This window comes from Sorex araneus, chromosome X (assembly GCF_027595985.1).
Source record: "Sorex araneus isolate mSorAra2 chromosome X, mSorAra2.pri, whole genome shotgun sequence".
Taxonomy (NCBI): Eukaryota; Metazoa; Chordata; class Mammalia; order Eulipotyphla; family Soricidae; genus Sorex; species Sorex araneus.
This window is the reverse complement of record NC_073313.1, coordinates 294,266,280-294,288,506: the sequence shown is the minus strand read 5'-3', so window position 1 is coordinate 294,288,506 and position 22,227 is coordinate 294,266,280. Positions and strand designations below refer to the sequence as shown.

The window sequence follows — 22,227 nt, the reverse complement described above, 5'->3', positions numbered from 1 at the left end:
AGGATGAATTTCACCAGTGGAATTGGGAAAATGGCATCAGGTAACTCTCTTTGTGATGAGAAGGTCAATGACAGCAGATGACTGAGAGCTATGCAGCTACCTAGATTTTGTTAATATAATCCCCAACCTCCATTCATGAAGCAATATTAAAAGAATCGAGAAATCTGTCCATAATTTTTGTTTTAAGAGACATAGGTGGGAAACTGGTTTCTTTGCAAAGAAGCATAATATAAATTATTTTAAGAAATAAAAGGTTTGAGAGGATGTTTACCCATCAGTTAATTTCTACTTAAAAAAAAAAATTGCAGGGCCAGAGAGATAGGGCAGTGGATAGGGCACTTGACTTGCAGGCAGCCAACACAGGCTCATCTCATGGCATCTGTCTGCCAAGTACAGCCAGGAGTGATCCCTGAGCACTGCCAGTGTGAGAGACCAAAAAACAAAAAATTGCAATTATTTTTCTGAATTAATATGAAAGGTATTTTTTGGGAAACAAGAATATGATTCAAGTGGCAAAGCACATGCTTTGTATATGTGAGATCCCTGGTTCAGTATCCAGCACACCATGTGTAACCCATCGCTCCTGTCCCTCAACCCCCGAAGATGAAAGGTGTTTTTGTTCCAACTAGTATTTCTAGGTTTTTCACTCTAATAAAATCACATGTGATTAGGTGAAATACTGATTTTTCAGTGCCTTAATGGTCTATAATTGAGAGTCCAGACTTAAAGCCTGCAATATACAATGGCTTCATGAGGTTTCCTAGTTAATTCAGTGGAAAAAGAAAGAATATTAGTAGAACTAAATAGCTTTATGGAATGAAATGAGGTTGACCTTTATTTTTCACACAAACACCAAAAAAAAAAAGAAAAAAGCCTGCCATACTTAAGGGTCAATCCTGGCAAGGATGAGGGGTCAAAGAGGAGTTGGCCACCTACAAGACGTGCACCTTGACCCTATACTATCTCTCCAGCCCCAAATATACATGGGGTCTGAAGAGTATCTAGAACAGTGAACCCTGGCACTTCCTGTGGGTTGAGCACTATCGAAGACCACACTAATTATCCTTCTTCTGGTGATGGATATGGACTAAGAAAACAATAGGGTAAGCAAAAAATTGGGGGTTTAATTTGTATATTAGACCAGTGGTTGTAAACTTTTTCCACTCAAACCAACCTAATTCTACCAAGTCTCTATAAATAGTGCCTTAAAGTTACTACCTTGATTTCATGTTATGGACTCAGAACGACCAGCTAACCAGAAATGTCCCAGGAAGATTCACACCATTTATTGCTGACAGAATCGTCTTAAAACATTCAAGTACTACCTAGTTAATCCAGAGAAATGTGAACCTTTGTTAGTGCAATTGTTCCTTTAATTTTTTTAAATTAATGCAATTTTTAAGGCTTTGTTCAATGTCAAAAGGGCAGGTGAAAAAATCCTTTTTTTTTTTTTTTTTTTTTTGCTTTTTGGGTCACACCAGGTGATGATGCACAGGGTTTACTCCTGGCTCTGCACTCAAGAATTTCCCCTGGCAGTGTTCAGTGGACCTTAAGGGATGCTGGGAATTGAACCCCGGTCGGCTGCATGCAAGGCAAATGCCCTATCCACTGTGCTATTGCTCCAGCCCCACAATCCATTTGTTGCCAGAGTGGGCAGATGGAAAAGTTTTAAATTGTTAAGGGAAAAGGCAATACCCGACAGGTCAGAAATCACTGAAATTTGCAGATATAGGAAATTCCATTTCAACTGAAGCTCACGTTGCATTACTTGAGAAAGTGTGTATGTGTGAAGTCAAGTTTTCAGAAGTTCCTGTGGGAGAAAACAAGTGCCCTGAGAAATGCCACAGAAATGAGTGGTAGTGAGTAAATGATCTGATTTCAAGTTTTGATAAATTCCACAGTGGCCAACAGATCATCCAAACATCCTAATTGCTAACCATGATTTTAGGGGTGTAAGAAAAAAATTCAAAACATTTGCACCTGGTGTGTAAGCACTCTGGGTGTGGTCCAGACCCTCCCACTCCAACCCAAATAAAAAATGCAGGAAGAGCACTGTGCAGGGAGTAGCCCCTGAACACAACCACGTGAGAAAGAAGAAAAACGATACAAATCACACCTGGAGGGTAAATCCCTAAGCCCCACTCCTAGCCTGTCTCCCTTACACCAGCTAATGCCCACAGGTTTAGTCTTCAGAGAAATGACACTCTGAAGTGTCACTGTTAGGTAACTTTTCAGAACTGCAGGCATTGGGTGCTAAACCTGAAGTTCGCAGTGAACGGCAAGGAGGACAAGTGAGTATATCAGCGAGGAATGCTGGAAACCCCCGTTTCTCCCCCATGGGTCCCAGAACACCAAGAGGCAGACCCTTCTGGAAGGAAACCAGAAACCTCCGCTATAAGGATCAAGACACTGGTATGGTAGAGATGCCCCGTAAAATGTCCACACATAACCCCCAGGATAAGCCCTCCCCTAACCACAGTCTAATCCTTTTCTCTTTTCCCCTTTCCTTCCTGTTGCTAACCAGAGTCTCGCACTTGCTTGCTCAGCCATGGTGCTGAGTGTGATCGTGTTCATGGCAGGTCACACTTGGCCGTGTGCTCACACTTTCTGGTTCCAGTGCTCCCTCCCTGAGGGTGGCATCCAGGCCACGGTGCCCAATTTTAATGCTCTATGAATGGGCTACACAGCATTCCAGCTGCAAAGCTTGTCCCTGGATAGGGGTGTGGGGGTGGATGCATACCCTTATTCGATACAGGGTGTCTCAGAGAGAGCTAGAGGGACTGCACTTGGGCCACATGGCATGAGGATCACATTCATGGCCTCCTGCTTGCGAGAAAGGTACTTTTGCTACTGAACCCAGCTCAGCTTTTCTTTTTTTTTGCTATTTGGGTCACACCTGGCAACGCACAGGGGTTACTCCGGGCTCTGCACTCAGGAATTACTCCTGGTGGTACTCAAGGGACCATATGGGATGCTAGGAATCGAACCCGGGTCAGCCACGTGCAAGGCAAATGTCCTGCCCACTGTGCTATGGCTCCAGACCCCCAGCTCAGCTTTGGCCATCCCTGAATAAATTTTTTTTCTTAGCTCTCCTAAGCAGTGCTCAGTGGGCCGGAAGGCCACTTTGGGGAATTCTTTTCTTCTTTTGGCTTTTTGGGTCATACCTGGTGATCCTCAGGGGTTACTCCTGGCAGTGCTCGGGGAACCATGGGATGGGAAGCTGGGGATGGAACCTGGGTTGGCCACTTGCAAGGCAAATGCCCTACCTGCTATCCTATGGTGCCAGCCTGCTTTTGGGGATTCTTGGCAAATCAACTTGGTTCAGTGTTAGGGCCGGAAGGTTTGGTGCTGCTCGGCCTGAGACCACCAGGGCTACCTCTGTGTTGCTCAGGGTCAGGAGTGATCCCGGAGCACCAGTGGGTGAGGCCCCCAAATTTGTTCAAAAGAAAGTAACATGCAAAGTCTCTGTTTACCTTTTTGTTTGGGGGCTAACTTGACAGTGCTAGGGAAATTACTCCTCGCTCCTGGAGAGCACAGGGACATATATGGGGTGCCAGGGATGGGGCCTAGTAGCCGCATGCAAGGCAAGCACCCCACCCACTCTATTTCTCTGGCCCCTAATTTACCTTCCTTCTGTTATCGGTTGGTAATGCCATGAAAATGAGTTAAATAATCAGCAAATATAAAATACAGAACCCAGAAAACAGATCAAAATAGAGGGGACGCAAATCTAATAACCACCGGAAAGTAGATTTAAGCAACATCACTCAAGAGACCGGGGCCCTAGAGTGGCCCTGGTAAAGCCGATGTTTCTCCTGTGTGCTAATCCGGAGAATGACACGATTCTGATCTGGACGCTCTCTACCACGTGTTAGGCTGGCGTCTGTCTCCCCATCCCTGGCCCTGCGATCCCTTCTTAAGTATTTCCGAATACAGACTATTTTATTCTTGACCTGGGGAGGGGTTCGTGAATGTGTACTGAATTACTCTTGAAATCATACTTGACCATATTTAAGTTTTATTTTACAAATTTATAAAAGTCGTCCTGTCCACCCTCTGGTTCACATTCCAGAGCGTGCTGGTAACATCAGCACTAGCAGGTCTCCATGGACACTCTGGCATCAAGAAGACTGGATGTATAATTCTCTTTTAAAAACAAACTAGTGTGATCTTTCTTGTTTTTTCTTTTATTTTTTTGTTTTTTGTTTTTTAAAGTACCACTAAGATGGAGAATGTTGTTGATTTAACGACTGTCCTCTGAGAAATCAAGATTTTTAGTCTCTGGAGAGTTACCTATCCTCAACAATGCACCAGATTCATGACAGAATCAAACATTTTTGTTTGTCCTGGGCCACATCTGGTGGTGCTCAGGGCTTACTCTGGCTCTGCACTCCAGGCAGGCTTCAGGCGGACCCAGGTAGGGACCATATAGGATCAAGGGGACCAAACCCCAGTGGGCCACGTGCAAGGCAAGCGCCTTACCCGCTGCACTACGACTCCGGCCCCAGCATCAGGACTTTTTTGAGGCTTCAATTTCCTCCCATATTGCAGCTTCAATCTTAGAGGTGTCATATTCCCTCATCATATCAAACTCAATCCACGGCCGACTCCACTTCTGAGCTTCTTTCATCTGCTCTTCAGTCAGACAAAGGTCAAACCTGATCCCTTTAATCTTAAAGTTTGGACGTTCCCAGCGTTTGGACCAAGGCTTCGGCTTCATTTTCACTTTCAGCTAAAGGAAGACAGAAACAGGGAATGAATCGGGCCAACATCATGAGCAAGTCTCCAAAAAGCTTTTAAATGGTTCTTATTTTAGACCAAAATGTACGGTTCCAAATGCACATCTTTTACCTCGTTAATAGGCACTTCCTGACTAAGGTCCTGTGCCACTGGCTTCATATTCATATCGAAAGTGCTGTACTCCGGAAGGGCATCTCGTAAGTATAGCAAACTCTCATCCAGCCGCTTCTCTAATTTGACCACTTGGATCTCCTGGATCCGAGGATTGTAAAGTTCGAAACAAATCTCAACACCTAAAAAAAGAGAAGACACTAGATTCCTGCATATGCCTTATATATTACAGTAAGTTATCCCATAAAGGAAAAGAGTACCTGATAAATATTTGTAGGGAATGTGTCATAAAGAATTTTTTTGAAGACAAAAGATTTTTTACCCTCCTCTTTTTAAAATTTTAGGCACCATGTCTCATAATACTTGTTTGTTTGTTTGTTTTTTTTGGGGAGGGGGTGTTGTTTTATTTTAAGGGAACACCCGGCAGCAATCAGGGCTTATTCCTGGCTCTGTACTCAGAGATTCCCTCCTCAGGGGGCTTGGGGGACCATATGGAGTGCTAGGGATTGAACCTGGGTCCGCCTTGTGCAAGGCAAACCCTCTACCTGTTCTATTATGGCTCTGGACCCAGTGTTCTTACCATTCTCATGTTATTCCTCAGAGCCCGATTCATGTGCAAGTTCCAAATACCTTATCTCAGGAAGTAGAAAATAAAAAGAACCCTGAGATGACATCTCCAAGAAAATCAAAATAATGATGTATTACTTACCTTGTCCTTCAATAGTATTTCTAAGGATGAAAGTAGCTCCAAGTCCAGATCCTGATCTCTGAATGCAAATCCCCAGAAACTGGCTAGTTTTCCCACTGGCATACGGGTCAGCCGTAGTAACACGAAGGATGCTTCCTATAAGATGAAAAGTAATCTTTTTTGGCAGTCCTGGGTACCAGGGACTCACACATTCAGGATTCTACTGCTGAGCCACATCTCTGGCCCTGAATAGTGAACTTTTTTATAAGGTTCAAAAGCAAATAATAGCATTTCTAAGTAACTTCATAATTTCCTAAGTATTTTAACAGAAAGTTAAGAATTCCTTTGTATGCCAAAACCCAGATTTGTGAAAAAGAATTGTCTCTATGGTGAGAAAACAAACCCAAAAACATCCAATTCTCACTGACCCACATAGAACTCTGGAATGTGGATGACTTTCCTCCTTTCTAACATGTCTTTTCTTTCTATTTGAAATTTCAGAGGATTTGTTCTTCCCCTTGGAGGAATGAATTCAGGACTCAAGAACCTATGAAAAACATAAATAAACAAAAAGTAAATGCTGTGAAATAAAGTATGAAAGATTTATGATGTCAAGTTTTACTCTTCTTTAAATACGAAAAGTCCACCTTCTAAAACTGATTGTCATTTCTCACGGGAACAAGCTAACAATTCCCAGTACTTCCCTGGCGGTGTGTCCAAGGCTGACTTGAACATCTATAACCTACATTAAACCTGACAACTCTTGGCTCGGTATCATCACTGCCTCTTCAAGAGTAAAGAAAATAAAGCTAGGCAGGGTACTTAAGTGACGTGTTACCAGCTTTAATTTAAGTAAGTCAGGAATTAAATGGAGACTGGCCGTCAGAGTCTGTGACCACAACCACGGGCCCTCAGGTTGAGTTATACGCATAATCCATTATTCGAGAAAAGACAGGAACATTTAAATCACCACTTGCAAAATGACCTGAAAAGAAAACCTCCTTGTTTTCTTCTTTAACAGATTTTAAACTCGGTTTGAAACAATAAATCGAAAGAAAAAGTATAAATGCCACTAGAATGAAAATTCAAGGTTCCAAGACCGGAGGACAAGCCAGGAGGGCGCCGTGCACGCGGCTGAGCTGGGTTCCATCCCCGACCCCCAGGCGTCCCCGGGGCCCTCCAGGAGGTGCCCCTGAGTGCAGTGGTAAGTTGCAAACCCTGAGCACTGATGGGTGTGGCCCAAAAACAATGCAACAACCAAAAAAAGGTGTGTGTGTGTGGTGGGGGGAAATCTAGAAACAGGCCGAAGGTCGGCGGGAAGAACCTGAAACGCAGGGGCTTCTTTGCCGGCTGAGATGCTCAGGACTGCAGAGAAGGTTCTCGCAGAAACGACCGGCATGAGTAGAGGCGGACCTCTGCACCCTTGGGCCCTGCCGCGGCGGCCCCGGCCCCCCTCCGGGTCAGCAGAGCCGCGCCGAGCCCCGGCCTCACCTGCTTTCATCCCGCTGGCGGCGTTTGTCCGAGATCACCGGTTTGGGCGGCGGCCGGAACGCGCCCGGCTCAGACGGTCCCGTGCTCTGCGGCCGGCCCGGCCCGGGAATCCGGGAACGGGCGGCTCCGAAGCTCCGGGTCAGGCACATTGCGGGCCGGCAGCACCCGACTATGGAGGCCGCCATACTTACGGGACAGGGTCAAGACTACAACTCCCAGGGCTCATTGCGAAGGGGCCGTAGTCACGTGCGGCTGCATGGCGGCTGCTAAAGGACAAAATAGCTCATTCACTAACGTCCTCCACTTGCTGTTTTAGGTCAAGTGTGTATTTACGTAGAACTTGGGTGATTCTTCGACGTGACAAATTCTACTATAAGCAGTATCCTCTGTCTAGAGAACTCCTTTCTCTCTGAATAAACTTTGTTTACATTTTTCAGGCAAGACTTCACTATGTCAAACGCCCTTGAAAGCTGGCCTATTTGCACGTTTAGTACCATTTGCAGCTTTAATTTTTAACATGATTACTTGTGCAATTATTGAATTGGTGTTAACTCTGCCATTGTACTGTTACTATGAGAAAGCATGAGTGAGGTCATCTTTGTTCATCTTTTTTTTATTTTTTTCTTAAATTGGTCTATGTACTAAGACACCAGAAGAGAAAAAGCTCCTATTCCAGACAAGGGCTAATCTTCATCACTATAGTCTCTAGAGTTACAATATAAGGTGTTTTCTAGTCACTACCCACAGACACACACACAAGCGAGCTTTAGTCAAATGATTTAGGAAAGTTCTAGGCCTATTGATGAGAATATCCTGGGCAGTCATGGAAACCACCAGTCATGGAAACCACCTCTTCAAGAGTAAAGAAAATAAATCCAGGCAGGGTACTTAAGTGATTGGTAGGTACCTGCTTCAGGCCTTCCTCTTCTCCCTACGGGGTGCAAGGCTGGGGGTACAAGGCTAGGAGAGACGTCTCCAGAGGAGGCACAGTGCCCTTGAGCTGGGGTCTCCGTGGGGGAGGTAGTCTTATTGGGTCTTGGTTTCTTCTGTAAGCAAATGAGAGGAACTAGGTCCCAGTATTTTCAGTAATCTTCACCCAGTGTAGTGCTCAGTCTCACAAGGAGGGCAGGGCAGAAACAGAGGCTTCCCACATGTCAGCTGCACTCACCCAGCTCACAGTGAGTGGCAAATCCCTTCTCTCATGGAGGATGGTCTCCACCTGGATATTGGGAGAGGAGATGAGATTAAAAAAACCATGTGTTTTTGACTCAACCTCCCTGAAAGGAAAGGCATTAAACACCACAGGCTCAAAAAAGTTTGCTGTAGCTTAGTAACATGTTTAAAATAGGGTTAATATTTATGGTTTTGATGTCCAGCTACTATACCTCACCATCACCAGTGTCCAAGTTCATCTACCAATGCCCTTAAATTATTTCTACTCACCTCTTCATCCCTCCCCCACCCCCATACCACTTGTCTGGAAGTCTTGGTTTTTAAGGATGTGTTGGCATTCAATACTTTCCATTCCTTTGTTTCCATTTCTATATATGCCACAGATGGGTAGGATCATCTGGAATTTATTATTGTCTGTCTGACTGATTTTCCCTAACATAATACCTTCTAGTTCCATTCACACTGACATGAATTACAAGATTCCATCATTTCTTATAACTGACTAATATCCCTTTACTGTATATACCACAATTTCTTTATCCACTCAGCTGTCATTGGATGTTTGAATTGTTTCCATATCGTGAACAAATATACGCATGTATCTTTTTAAAGATTGTGCTTTTATATTTTGGAAGAAGATGTCAAGAAGTGGAATCACATGGAAATATTGTTGTTTCCTGAGAAATCTTTATACACTTTTACATAGAAGTTGAGCCAGATGATATATCCTCTAATTTCTTCTAATACATTTTTATATGTTGAGTAAATTTCTCTTCATTCATTTGCCATTAAGGTAAAGTTCAGAAACTTACTATTTTTCTTTGTAAAGTTTTTATCGATTTCCCTGGGGTCAATTTGGAATTCAATTTATGCTGTCATTTTGGAATTCAATCTTCTACTCAACCCTAAAATGAGGTTCTCGAGAATTTTATCACATCTGTCTGACAGAGCCTGGGACTGCCCTGGCCCATTAGATTGGGCTCTCTGGGGATGCTACATATGGGCTTATTCCTAATCTTCCATACTTCTGACCCAAAGTCTCTCTTTTTGGATTCTAGACTAAATTACCTTTATAATACTCACATGCACTCTCGTGCTCTCTGACTCTCTCAAAATGAGAAGCATTAATATGATTAGTTAAAAGATAGTGTCTTGTGATTAATGACAACATGCTAATTAAGACTATACAGAATAAACCTTTATCAATTAAATGTTACCTACAAGTGTCATCAAAAATAGATGAATTTAAGAAAAACAGACTTGTTTAAAAGTATTTCTTCAAAGTCTGTTTCGAAATGGGATTGCTCCTGGTGGGCTTTGGGGACCACAGCGGGTGCCAGGGTTCAAATTCAGAGTAGCTACAAACAAGGTAAGTGCCTTACCCACTGTACTATTGATCCAGACCCACCTGTTCTGAAATCTTACCTAAAATTTTGGATGGTGAAATACAAAATGTGCATTTTTAGCTAATTTATTAAAGTACTACTTTGAGGAGTCATTAGCTGTATAAGACTATCATTACACGGGCATTTCAATAGAATCAAGGCTAGAGCGTGTTTCTGAATGTGCCAAGCACCACCCATCATAATGATGAGCTGCAGCATTTTCTCCTGAGTCTGAAACTGGCTTGTGGTGTTAAGTGGCACTACCCACATACTTTAATTACCCTCCATCTTTGCTTTGGGGAAAGCTGCATGGTTTTCCTCGAGAGCTAGTTATTACTCTATGTTGTATTTTAGCTTTATGCTTTAAAAAATGTTATAAAAAACAATCTTTTATGGGGATGGCACGATAGCACAGCGGAGAGGGCATTTGCCTTGAATGTGTCTGACCGGGTTCGATTCCCAGCATCCCACATGGTCCCCAAGCACTGCCCGGAGTAATTCCTGAGTCCAGAGCCAGGAGTAACCCCTGTGCATTGCCGGGTATGACCCAAAAATAAAAAAAATAAAATAAATTAAAAAAACAATCTTTTGAGCATTTGTAATCACTAATGATAATAAATCTACTTACCCACACACCTATGTTTAATGAGGATTGGTTAATTCTCTTTACTGTGGTGCTTTTTGGTACGGAGGTAAGTTTTCGAATGTGGGCTGTAATTAACTAAACACTTCTCTCTAGAGATTTGAAATGCTGACTTTCTCTGTTTATGTATTCCCATAACTACATGGGTCTTACCCAGGCTTTTCTGGTTGGTATGTTTCAGCTTTATCTTTTCCACTAATACTAGTTTGTTTCTTTTGGATGTTTTTGGAATGATGATGGGAAAATGTATGCAATATGAAAAAATAAAATGACTTTAAGTACACAGTATTATACACCATCAATGCTACTTATCTCCAGAGCTCTTTGCATCATGCCCAACAGAAACCACGTACTTGTTAAACAATAACTTATCCTTTTTCTTCTTTCCTGCACCCCTGGTAACCTGTCTTTTACTTTCTTTCCTCTACAGTTTGCCTTTCCTAGGTCCATCTCATGTGGGATTACAAAATATGTGACCTTTTATGTGTGGCTCCTTTCACTCTACATAATGTTTGCAAGCTTCATCTATATCGTAGCATGTATCAGAATTTCATTTCATTTTAAGACTGAATGATACTCGTTTCCCTACACCACATTTTGTGTGTCCATCATCTGTCAACGAATATTTAGGCTGTTTCCATCTTTTGGCAATCGTAAATGATAATAGTCTGCTTTCCAGATGCAGCATATATCTTGGAATAGATTCACTGCATTATAAAGCAATATTATGTTTCACTTTTTAAATAACTAAATTTTCCCATGGCTGTTGTATCATTTTTGTACTCCTAGAAGCAATATAGGAGGGTTCAAATATCTCCACTTGTCCATCCTTACAAACGCTTGCTATTTTCTTTAAATAAAAGGCTATCCTAGATCCCAGAGAGTAAGTACAGTAGGTAAGGCACTTGACTTGCACATAGCTGACCCAGCCTCAATTACCTGCATCACTCATGGTCCCCCAAAGACCCCAAGAGTGATCTCTGGGTGCAGAGCCAGAAGTAAAGCCCAAACACAGCCTGTGTAGCCCCCAAACAAAAACCAATAAAAGCTATCCTATTAGGCATGAAGTGATGATAGTGCAATAAAATTTTGATTTAACTTTTCCGAATGGAGATATTGCAGCTCTTTCCAGGTATTTATTGGCCATTATATATCTCTGGAGAAGTATTATTCAAGTACTTTAAAACTGGAATGTTTCTTTTTCTGTCTAGTTGTAGTTTTCCCTCTTTATTTTCTATTACAATCCCTTACCAATTGATTAAATACTTAATTATATTTTATAGGTCAGTGGGTTTCAATTACTAGTCTCTAAACCAGTGTCTGGCCAGAGGTGACAAAACATAGAAAACCACTTCTGTCAATTGCCTTTTTACTCCCTTAATAGTTTTCTTTGATTTAGCTATTTTGTCTTTTGTTGCTTGTGCTTTTTATATAATATATTTTTTAAAATTGGTTATTTCAGTGTAATAAAGCATTCTCCCTTTTTCCTTCAAACTCTATAGTTTTTGCTCTAATTTTTAGGTCTTGGTTTTATTCTATTAGTTTTTCTATAAAGGAAAGGTAGGGTCCATTTCCATAATGTTTCATGTGGATACCCAGTTTCTCCAAAACCATCTGTTGAAACACTGTCCTTTTGCCTTAAAAAAGAAAATTTTGGCTGCTATTGGTTTAGTCACAGTTCTTGCCAGCAACTATACTTTCATCTTCTAACTCTTTTCACAGCACACAAACTATTTCAGGAATGTTCTTCAGAATAGCATTAACAGCTCAAAGGGGCCAACTTGTGACTGACTGTCAGGCAGTGACATGTTGGTGAGAAACACCCAACGTTGAAGAGCCAGAAAGCAGTTTTCCAACTGTATTCACATGTTGATCTTTGCTACAGGAGGGATGTTTTGAAGAACTTCTGCCCCGTAAGTTAAGGAGGAAACCAGTAAGATGTTACATGACTTGTCCAAAGGAGATTCAAAAATTTCCTCATTTTTATCTAGATGCAAAGTGCTAAAATAAATTTGTAAGTAGATGCCATGCAGAAATCATCACTATTTTTTATATTTATCTTTATTATTAGTGAATCAACATGAGGGGACAGTTACAGCTTTACGCATTTTCATGTTTGTGTTTCCATCATACAATGTTTGAGAACCTATCCCTCCACCAGTGCCCATTATCCACCTCCAATGAATCCAGTATCTCTCCCACCCCTCCAATCCCATCCCTCCCACCCCACCCCACCTCTGTGGCAGGGCATTCCCTTCTGTTATCTCTCTTCTTTTGGGCATTGTGTTTTGCAATACGGGTGTTGAGTGGCCATTGTGTCCAATCTATAGTCTACTTACAGCAAGCATCTCCCTTCCCGAGCAGGTCCTCCAACAACATTTTATTTGGTGTTCCCTCTCTATCCAAGCTGCCTTTTCCCCCAGCATGTGAGACCAGCTTCCAAGCCGTGGAGCCAACCTCCTGGTACTTATTTCTACTATTCTTGGGTGTTAATCTCCTATTCTGTTATTTTATATTCCACAGATGAGCGCGATCTTTCTATGTCTGTCTCCCTCTTTCTGACTCATTTCATTTAGCATGATACTTTCCATGTTGATCCACTTATATGCAAAATTTAAGACTTCATCTTTCTAACAGCTGCATAGTATTCCACTGTATAGATGTACCAAAGTTTCTTTAACCAGTCATCTGTTTTCAGGGACTCGGGATTTTTCCAGATTCTGGCATTGTAAACAGTGCTGTGATGAACAGATATGTGCAGATGTCATTTCGACTATACTTTTATGCTTCTCCGGGATATATTCCCAGAAGTCTTATTACTGGGTCAAATGGGAGCTCAATTTCTCATTTTTTGAGAAGCATCCATATTGTTTTCGAAAAGGGCTGAACAAGTCACATTCCCACCAGCAGTGTAGAAGGGTCCCTTTCTCCCCACATCCCCTCCAACAGCGGTTGCTTTTGTTCTTTTGGATGTGTGCCAGTCTCTCATAGTTGTGTGTAAGGCGGTATCTCATAGTTGTTTTGATCTGAATCTCCCTGATGATTAGTTATGAAGAGCATTTTTTCATGTGCCTTTTGGCCATTTGTATCTCTTCCTTGAGATACATTCATTTCTTCGCCCCATTTTCTGATGGGATTGGATGTTTTCTTCTTGTAGAGTTCAACCAATGCCTTTTATACCCTTGATATCAACCCCTTATCAGATGGGTATTGGGTGAATATCCTTTCCCATTCTGAAGATTTTCTTTATATTCTGGTCACTGTGTCTTTTGAGGTGCAGAAGATTCTTCGTTTAATATAGTCCCATTTGTTTATCTCTACTTCCACTTGGTTGCTCAGTTGCGTGTCATCGTTGAAGATACCTTTAGCTTCAATATTGTGGAGGGTTTTGCTGACCTTGTCTTCAATGTACCTTATGGATTGTGGTCTGATGTTGAGGTCTTTAACCCATTTTGATCTGACTTTTGTGCATGGTGTCAGGTCGAGGTCTAAGCCCATTCTTTTGCATGTGGTTGTCCAGTTGTTCCAGCACCATTTGTTAAAGAGACTTTCCTTGCTCCACTTCACATTTCTTGCTCCCTTATCAAAGATTAGATGATCATACATTTGGGGTTGTGTGTAGGGATATTCCACCCTGTTCCATTGGTCTGCATCTCTGCCTTTGTTCCAGTACTGTGCTGTTTTAATTCTTACCACATCGTAGTAAAGTTTAAGGTTATGGGGGTGATGCTTCCCATCGTCTTTTTCCCAAGAATTGTTTTAGCTATCCGTGGGCATTTGTTGTTTCGTATGAATTTCAGGATTGCTTCATCCATTTCTTTGACAAATTTCATGGGTATCCTTATAGGGATCATGTTGAATCTGTATAATGCTTTGGGGAGTATTGCCATTTTGACAGTGTTGATTCTTCCTATCCATGAGCAGGGGATATGTTTCCATTTCCTCATGTCCTCTTTTATTTCATGGAGCAACGTTTTATAGTTTTCTTTGTAGAGGTCCTTTACTTCCTTAGTTAAGCTGATTCCAAGGTACCTGATTTTCTGAGGCACAATTGTGAATGGGATTGCTTTTTTCCTGTTCCTTTCCTCTGTCTCATTGTTTGCATATAGGAAGGCCATGGACTTTTGGGTATTGATTTTATAGCCTGCAACTTTACTGTACAAGTCTATTGTTTCTAAGAGTTTCTTGGTAGAGTCTTTAGGCTTCTCTAGGTATAGTATCATATCGTCTGCAAATAGTGAGAGTTTGATTTCTTCCTTTCCTATCTGGATGCCCTTCGTATCTTTTTCTTGCCTAACAGCAATTGTAAGTACTTCCAGTACTGTACAAGAATTACTTGTGATATTATCACCTGTTTCTTAACTTAGTAAAATAGTTGTAAACATTAATATAACACTGCAGCATTGTAGTCTCATTGTTCACCGATTTGCTTGGGCAGGCACCAGTCATGTCTCCATTGTGAGACTTGTTGTTACTGTTATTGGCATATCGAATATGCCACAGGTAGCTTGTCAGGCTCTGCTGTGTGGGCAGGATACTCACTGTATCTTGAGAGGAACAGAGGAATCATACCCAGATCAGCCAAGTGCAATACAAACACCCTACCTGCTGTGCTATCACCCCAGTCCTTGGGTGTGGCCCATAAAACAAAACAAATAAATGACTGAATTTGTTTCCTATTAGCAGATTCAGCATAGCAATTGCATGTAAAATGTACTTAAAGGAAAAACATGCCATAGTCCTTACTCTTACTGCTTGAATTTGCATAAAGCCTTTTATTTGATGTATTTGTTTAATTATAATCATAGTGTACGTCAAAAATTCCATGGTATGTCAAGATTTCTTCTCTGCTTTTTAGTATATCTGAATTTGGTCTTCTGTGTAATTACTGGTCTAATATCAGTCTTTAATACATTCTGAATTAACTTTTGTGGTGGTATGAGATAGCAGTCCAATTTTTTTTTCCACTTGACTATCCAAATCTCCCAGAACTATTGTTTTTTAATTTATTGACTTATTTTAACTTTTATTTTATTGTTATCAAGTTGTTCACTATGATTTGTCACATTTAATATTTAAACACCAATCCCACCACCATTATATCTTTCCACCACCATTATTTTCAATTTTCCCGACCACCATCCAAGCATGCCCAAACAGCAAGCCCTAAAATAATTTATTTTGTGTTGCTTGCTGTGAATAATTTGCTTAAAATTTTCAAAAAGGATTTCCTTGGAAGAAAGTGTGTGAAGATTGTTGTGTCTCACCCAGGAGCAGTTGAACCCTTGTATAAGAGATTACTAAGATGTTGTAAAAGGTTAAGACTTGTGTATTAATATTTTCTTAATCAAGATTGGTTGCCTTCTACTTTACATCCCAAACAATGTGGTGTGCTACTCCTGGTATCTCAGTGCTGTAGAGTTTGAGATGTCGCTCCAGGAATTCTAAAATTTTGATGGAGTGATACATCTGGAATTAAATTTTTAACTGGATGGTGACTTTGGGTTTTGGAAGCATCTCTGCAGCTTGTTGATCTCCTTCAAGATTTATTTATGAGTCACCCATGGCTGATTAATGAGCTTATATGGTGGTAGGGGCAGTTCATGGATGTGACTGCCAGACTCCTGGAAAAACAGGGGGTTGGGAGGAGGTTGCCCATTCCTGACTTGGGGAGATCCTGGAGATTTCAGTAACAAAAGCTACATACCTGAGTTTTCCAACTTGGATGAGGTTGTCCTGAGTCTGTGGGGTGTGGCCGTGAGCATGGCAGTGCTTGGGTTATGGAGGTTTTCTGCTGTTGGGGCTCTGTTTGGGTGGATAGTGGGCCCACCTCCGGGCTGCCCCGGATGAGACTCAGCCTGGCGTGGGGTCTGGAGGCATCTCTGCACCTTGTTGATCTCCTTCAAAATTTATTAATGAGTCGCTCCCATGACTATTGTTAAAGAGGCTTTTCTTCCTCCACTTAATGCACTTAACTCTTTTATTATTAAGAGCTGCTCTGTTGGACTTTTCAACTCTGGATTTACTCTTCACTATTTTTGTTTGTTTTATACCCATCAGTCATCCAGGCTTACTCCTGGCTCTGTGCTCAGGGATCACTTCTGGCAGGGCTTGAGTGAACCATAGAGGGTACCAGGGATCGAACCGGGGTTGGCTGAATGTAAAGCAAATGACCTACTCATTGTACTATCATTCCTGGCTCTTCCTTTCTTTAAAAAAATTTTTGTTTATTAAAACATCATGATTTACAAAGCTATTCATAATATAGTTGTTTCAGGTGTACAATGTTCCAACACCAGTTCACCACCAGTGTGACCTTCCCTCCACCAACGTCCCCAGTTTCCCTCCCCACCCCAGTTGGGAGAGTGGATTTCACTCTTTCTAAGATTTGGAAATTTTGTAATATAGAGGGAAGAGTGTTAGAGTCTGGGTGCTGTTTTAGGTTGTCATTTGTTTCAGTATGGGGCAGATGAGAAAAGCTCTCGGAGGAGATAACCTTTTCATGAAAATTTCTTTGTCTGGGGGTCAGGACTGGAACTCATGATTTTCATTCAGGACTGAAGGTTCAATCTTCAGCAAGGCATGAATCCCTGAGCACCATCGAAAGTGACCCTGGAGCAATGCACTGGGAATAACCCCCAAACATTGTCAAGTATGCCAGATAAGGCTCAAAATATAAGCCAAAATAAAACCCCAAATTTCTTTTTCTGGTTGCCTTTCTAAATGAGTGAGAACTGACAGCATAATAAATAGAGAGGAACAGAAAAAAATATCATAAAGGGAGTTGCAAGGACTTCTTATATAAAGAGAGGCTGGGGACAATAAATCATAAGCATGTTAAGTGAAGTAAGTCAGAAAGAGAGGGACAGACATAGAATGACTGCACTCATTTATGGAATATAAAGTAGCATTATATGAGACTAACGCCTAAGGACAGTAGAGATAAAGGCCAAGAGGATCACACCACAGTTTGGAAGCCGGCCCCACCTGCTGGGGGAAAAGGCAGCTGGGATGGAGAAGAAACCACTAAATAAATGATGATTGGAGGGATCACCTGGGATGGGAGATGTGTGCTGAAAGTAGACCAAGGACCAAACATGATGGCCTCTCAGTATCTGTACTGCAAATCATTACACACAACATTAGAAAGAGAGCAAGAGGGATTGTCTCTGCCACAGAGGCAGGGAGTAAAATGGGGTGGGGGTGGCATGAAGGACACTGGGAACAAAGGTGGTGGAAAATGTGCACTAGTGGAGGGATGGGTGCACAAGCATTGTATGACTGAAACTTAATCATGCAATTTTGTAACTGTATCTCACGTGATCCAATCACTGTGATCCCATTGCTCATTGATTTGCTCGAGCAGGCACCAGTAATGTCTCCATTGTGAGACTTGCTGTTACTGTTTTTGGCATATTGAATACACCGCAGGTAGCTTGCCAGGCTCTGCCGTGCAGACGAGATACTCTCGGTAGCTTGCCGGACTCTCCAAGAGGGGCGGAGGAGTCAAACCTGGGTCGACCACGTGCAAGGCAAATGCCCTACCTGCTGTGCTATCGCTCCAGCATGTGATCTAATAAAACTTATTATAAAAACAAAATAAATCATAGGCTAGAAAGTCATAGAGGCTCATATCAGCAAACATAATACACTTTTCTGGGGCCTCTTCTATGGCCAGACACAGTGCTGCATGTTTGGACTGTAAGTCCTTGGTGGCCCCTTGGAGGGCCATCATAAAAACCACCATCAGGTTTTTAGCTGTGTTTGCTTTAATCAACAAATTTGTTGATTTCTTGCTCCTAACTCCTTTCTCATCATATCTAGGTTTTTTCTTTTTCTTTTTGTGTTTTTCAAAATCCAGCTCCCTTGGCTTTTCTCATCACTCAGCTGAATCAACCTCCACGGCGTGCTCACAAGGGACTCGCTACAGTTTGTATGAACATTCATTACGTTCCACTGTAATCATCTCTCAGCCCCACTCACTCCCTGAGGACAAGCCCATCACTGTGTTCACCTGAGCATGCTTGAGGTTCAACATAAAGCTGGAATGTTCTATCTCTTTACAAGTGCAGGCAAGGGAACCAAATATGCCCCCAGATGAATGACAGCCACAGAAGCACAGCCATTTTGTGCGACTCTACCACTCTGCTCTCTTCCTTCTGGCCTAAGGAAAACCCTACATCTGCAAGACCCATCTCCATAGCCCATCCCTCCCTTTCTGCCAGGCTCACCACACCCCTACCCCAAGCCTGGGGGTGAGGAGAGGCTAGTGAAGAGGGTGAGAGGATGGGGATGTTGTGGTTTGCAGTGTCTTCTGCCCACAGAAAAGCCTTCCTTCCACTCTATGGCTACCCCTGATATTTCTTATCAATGCTATCCTCTATGAGGAAGACTGGGAGACCCTGAAACTGCTTTACTCTGAGAGGTTCAGATCTCAAGAGGTACCAACTTTCACTGTTTCTCTCCCCCCACCCCAATTTTTCGGTTGTTCTTGCAGGGGTTGGGGGTTGTACACGTGCTTGGTTGTAGTGCTCTCATGCTCACACATGGTGCTTGCCAAAGTTGTGCACACAAAGCTGTGTGCCAGAAACTGCACACTCTGTTGTGTAGCAGGATTCCCTGAGAGCAGAGTAGCAGGGATCTCATTTAGAGTATGTGAGTGACATTGGGGAGCAAACTCGAAGGCTCCCACTGGCAAGGCAAGTGTATTTTTTGCCAGTGTGGTATCCCTGTCCCCTCCCCCACCATCTAGTTTCCACTATTAGGTAAAAAGATTTCTCTCTAATACTCAAATAAGCTAATTGCATAGAATTGCAGTGTGGACTTATTGGGAACGACACATCACAGCAACGCAAGCATCCAATTCAACCAACGGTAAGAGGGGAGAGGAAGAACTTATGACAGACCTTCAGAGGCGGCCTGCTGACTAAGAGCTGGCATGGTCTAGATATTTACTTGAGGTGGCCTTTATCAGGCAGGGAGGAGCCATTTTTTCTGAGTGAGGGCCTCCTGCTGTCCTAGCTGAGAGAGGCTTTAGAACCACAGGTACAGAGTTCTAAAGGCACAATGATCCATTTTAATGGCCCAATTGCTACCATACTCAGCAGTGTGTTATCAGAACCACATGTTAATTCAGGCAGGGCCATACCACCATCAGATTTCTATCTGTGTTTGCTTTAAGCACTTCTGATTCTCAACATTTTTGGAAACAAGTATTAGATCAATTGTATCAAACATAAATCACTGACTCTTGCCCCCACCTTTTCATCAGTGGAGGTTATTTCAGTGTCAACATAGCCGCTTCCATCTCTCAAGATAATTACACTCTCAATCTTGACAGCATACCTTGCTTTTTTCCTTTACAGACTTTTTCATATTTTGGTGATGACTTTGTAATTTTCTTTCCTTCAAGAGGCCATAAGTTTGTGAAGGGCAGTAACTGATGCTGTCATTTTATTCATTACTGTCTTGAACCACTCCCAGGAGAATGGCAGTGCTTACTATAGAGTATTAATGAACAACCTCAACTAAAATTGGGAGAGAAGATGAACAGACATTTACCCAGAGAAGACATATAGGTATATGAAAAAGTAATAATAAGTAGTCACTTGGCATATGGAAAAAAATGCTCATTATCACTTGTGATGAGGGAAATGCAAAACAAAACAGCAATGAGATATTGTTTCACACCAGAGAGAATGGCATATATAAAAATGTCTCAAAATAGCATCATTGTTAGGGAAAGGAGCCCCAATATTTGTTGCTGAGATTTTGGTTCAACTTCTACTGAAAACAGTATGGAAATTTCTAAAAAAAGGTAAGAGTAGATCTCCTATAAAACCTTGGCACTTACATCCAAACCACTAAAACATCAATTCAAAAGAATAGAAACTTACCTTTGTTCACAGCAGCACTTGGTATAATAGCCAGGATATTGAAACAATCCTAAGGCTCCACAAAAGACAAATTACTCAAGAAGTTGCAAAATACATATACACAATGGAATACTATGCAGCTGTAAGAAAGGACAAAATCATGCAATTTATCACTGCATGGATGGAACTGAGTGAAGGGAATAAGGAGGAAAGAGACAGATACTGAATGGTCTATCACACATGTGGGGGATTTAAAGATATACAGTAAGGGAGCAATAAATGGTCACAGGCAACAGAACTGGAGAGTTGACCCACATGTCCGAGTTGAGGGAATGGGTAGGGTTTGAATGAGAGGGTTCTTAGGTGGAGGGAAGTGGCACTATGGTGGCTGGGTATGGTGTTGGAATGATATATATATATGTATATATATTTTTTTAATTTGTTTTTTAAAATTGAGTCACCGTGAGGACAGTTACAGGGCTTTTAGGATCAAGTCTCAGTCATACTATGATCAAACACCCATCCCTTCACCAGTGCACATGTTCCACCACCAAGAATCCCAGCAGACCACCCCCAACTCCCCCCTTGCCAGTGTGGCAGATGATTTTCACTGTACTCTCTCCTTATTTTGACTACATTCAATTTTTGACAGAAAACTCATTCTCATTATTTGGAGTTTCCCCCCCAACAGTCAGACCTTTCGGAATGGCATCTATTGTCAATAGCAAAGAGCATATGATGTCACACGGTCACAAAAGTGGTTGCCCAGTTTAGGGATTCTGGTATTCAGTCCAGAGGTATTTCTGCCAGCAGCCTCTGTGTTCCGAGATTAGTTTCTGTGCCTCTGGGATAATGGACGCTCAGGGGTGGCGGAGCTGTTCCCGAGTGTTTTTTGGTTTTTTATTTTTTGTATATCAGGAAAGGTCTGATATACAATATCATAAATATCCCAGTCCCACATACTGGAGCCATGTTAGTAGAAGCTCAGTGTCGCTAGGGCTCCATCTGGAGAAGGCAGGGACGCTGTACCTTCTCCGTCTGGCACCCCAGTGTTGTTGGTCTGGTCTCGGGTCCGGAGCATTTTCCGGCTTGCTGTGCCCACCCAACCAGATTCTTCACTGCTGGCTGCTGTGGCAAGATGGCGCTGAGGGTGGGTTGAGGGCGTGACTTCTGGCGGCAGGGGTTTCTGGAAGTTGGGCTGGCGCTGCCCCATTCCAGTGCCCCTTCCGCAGTTTGGAGATGTCCCAGTCATACATACTGGAGCCGTGTTAGTAGAAGCTCAGTGTCGCCGGGACTCCATTTGGAGAAGGCGGGGGCACTGTACCTTCTCCATCTGGCACCCCAGTGTTGTTGACCCGGTCTGGGGTCCGGGACATTCTCCGGCTTGCGGTGCCTGCTGGCCCGGAGTTTTCACTGCTGGCTGCTATGGCAAGATCTGGAATGATGTATTCATAAAACCATCATTAATAGTATTATAAGTCACATTACTCAGTAAAGACTTTTTTTTTTAATGTTATGAAAACATAAAGACCGAAAGCTCCAGAGACAGGCAGGTTAAGGTCAATGCTTACAGGAGCCCCAGAATACTCATGTCTGTTCATGTCTGGTTACATCATACAAGAGTCTTGGTATGTGCAGGGGGAAAAACTACCCCTGACTTCCCAATAGAGTTGCCTATGGGTTTGGGCTTGAGAGCCTTTAGTGGATTTCATGGCCTTAAATCTATGCCTCAAGGCTCAGGTAGTAAGAGGAGTTTCTGCAAACAACACAAAATAAATTATTTCGGTTCTACTTTGGGGCAGAGGTTGGGGTTCGGGATAGAGATATCCAAAATATGGTGGTGGGAAGGTGTAATGGTGGTGGGATTGGTGTTTGAATATTAAATGTAATCAAATATTATAAACTACTTTATTAAAATAAAATTAAATTTTAAAAAAAGAGGAGTTTCAGTTGTCCCCTAAATTCAAAGTTTTGTTATTATCTCCTAACCAGAGTCACCAATGCTATGACTCTCATAGGTATTGGCTGACCTCTCCATCGCCCATCTGTGCAAGGGCATGCTGAGTGATAAAGCTCAAGGTTCTGTCCCTTCTACAATTCTTCAATCTAAATATCCTGTAA

General features: G+C 42.3%; 1 protein-coding gene across 1 annotated transcript; it reads right to left on the bottom strand.

The window, feature by feature from the left end:
• Positions 1–3,995: 3,995 nt before the first annotated feature.
• MRPL19 (mitochondrial ribosomal protein L19) lies at positions 3,996–7,242 on the bottom strand. Its single transcript, XM_004612062.2, has 5 exons — positions 7,031–7,242; positions 5,968–6,086; positions 5,561–5,695; positions 4,852–5,033; positions 3,996–4,732 (listed from the first exon to the last, which is right to left on the bottom strand). The coding sequence occupies exons 1-5, from the start codon at positions 7,213–7,215 to the stop codon at positions 4,511–4,513; spliced, it is 843 nt and encodes a 280-aa protein (XP_004612119.1). The 5' UTR covers positions 7,216–7,242; the 3' UTR covers positions 3,996–4,510.
• Between the last annotated feature and the right edge of the window lie 14,985 nt (positions 7,243–22,227).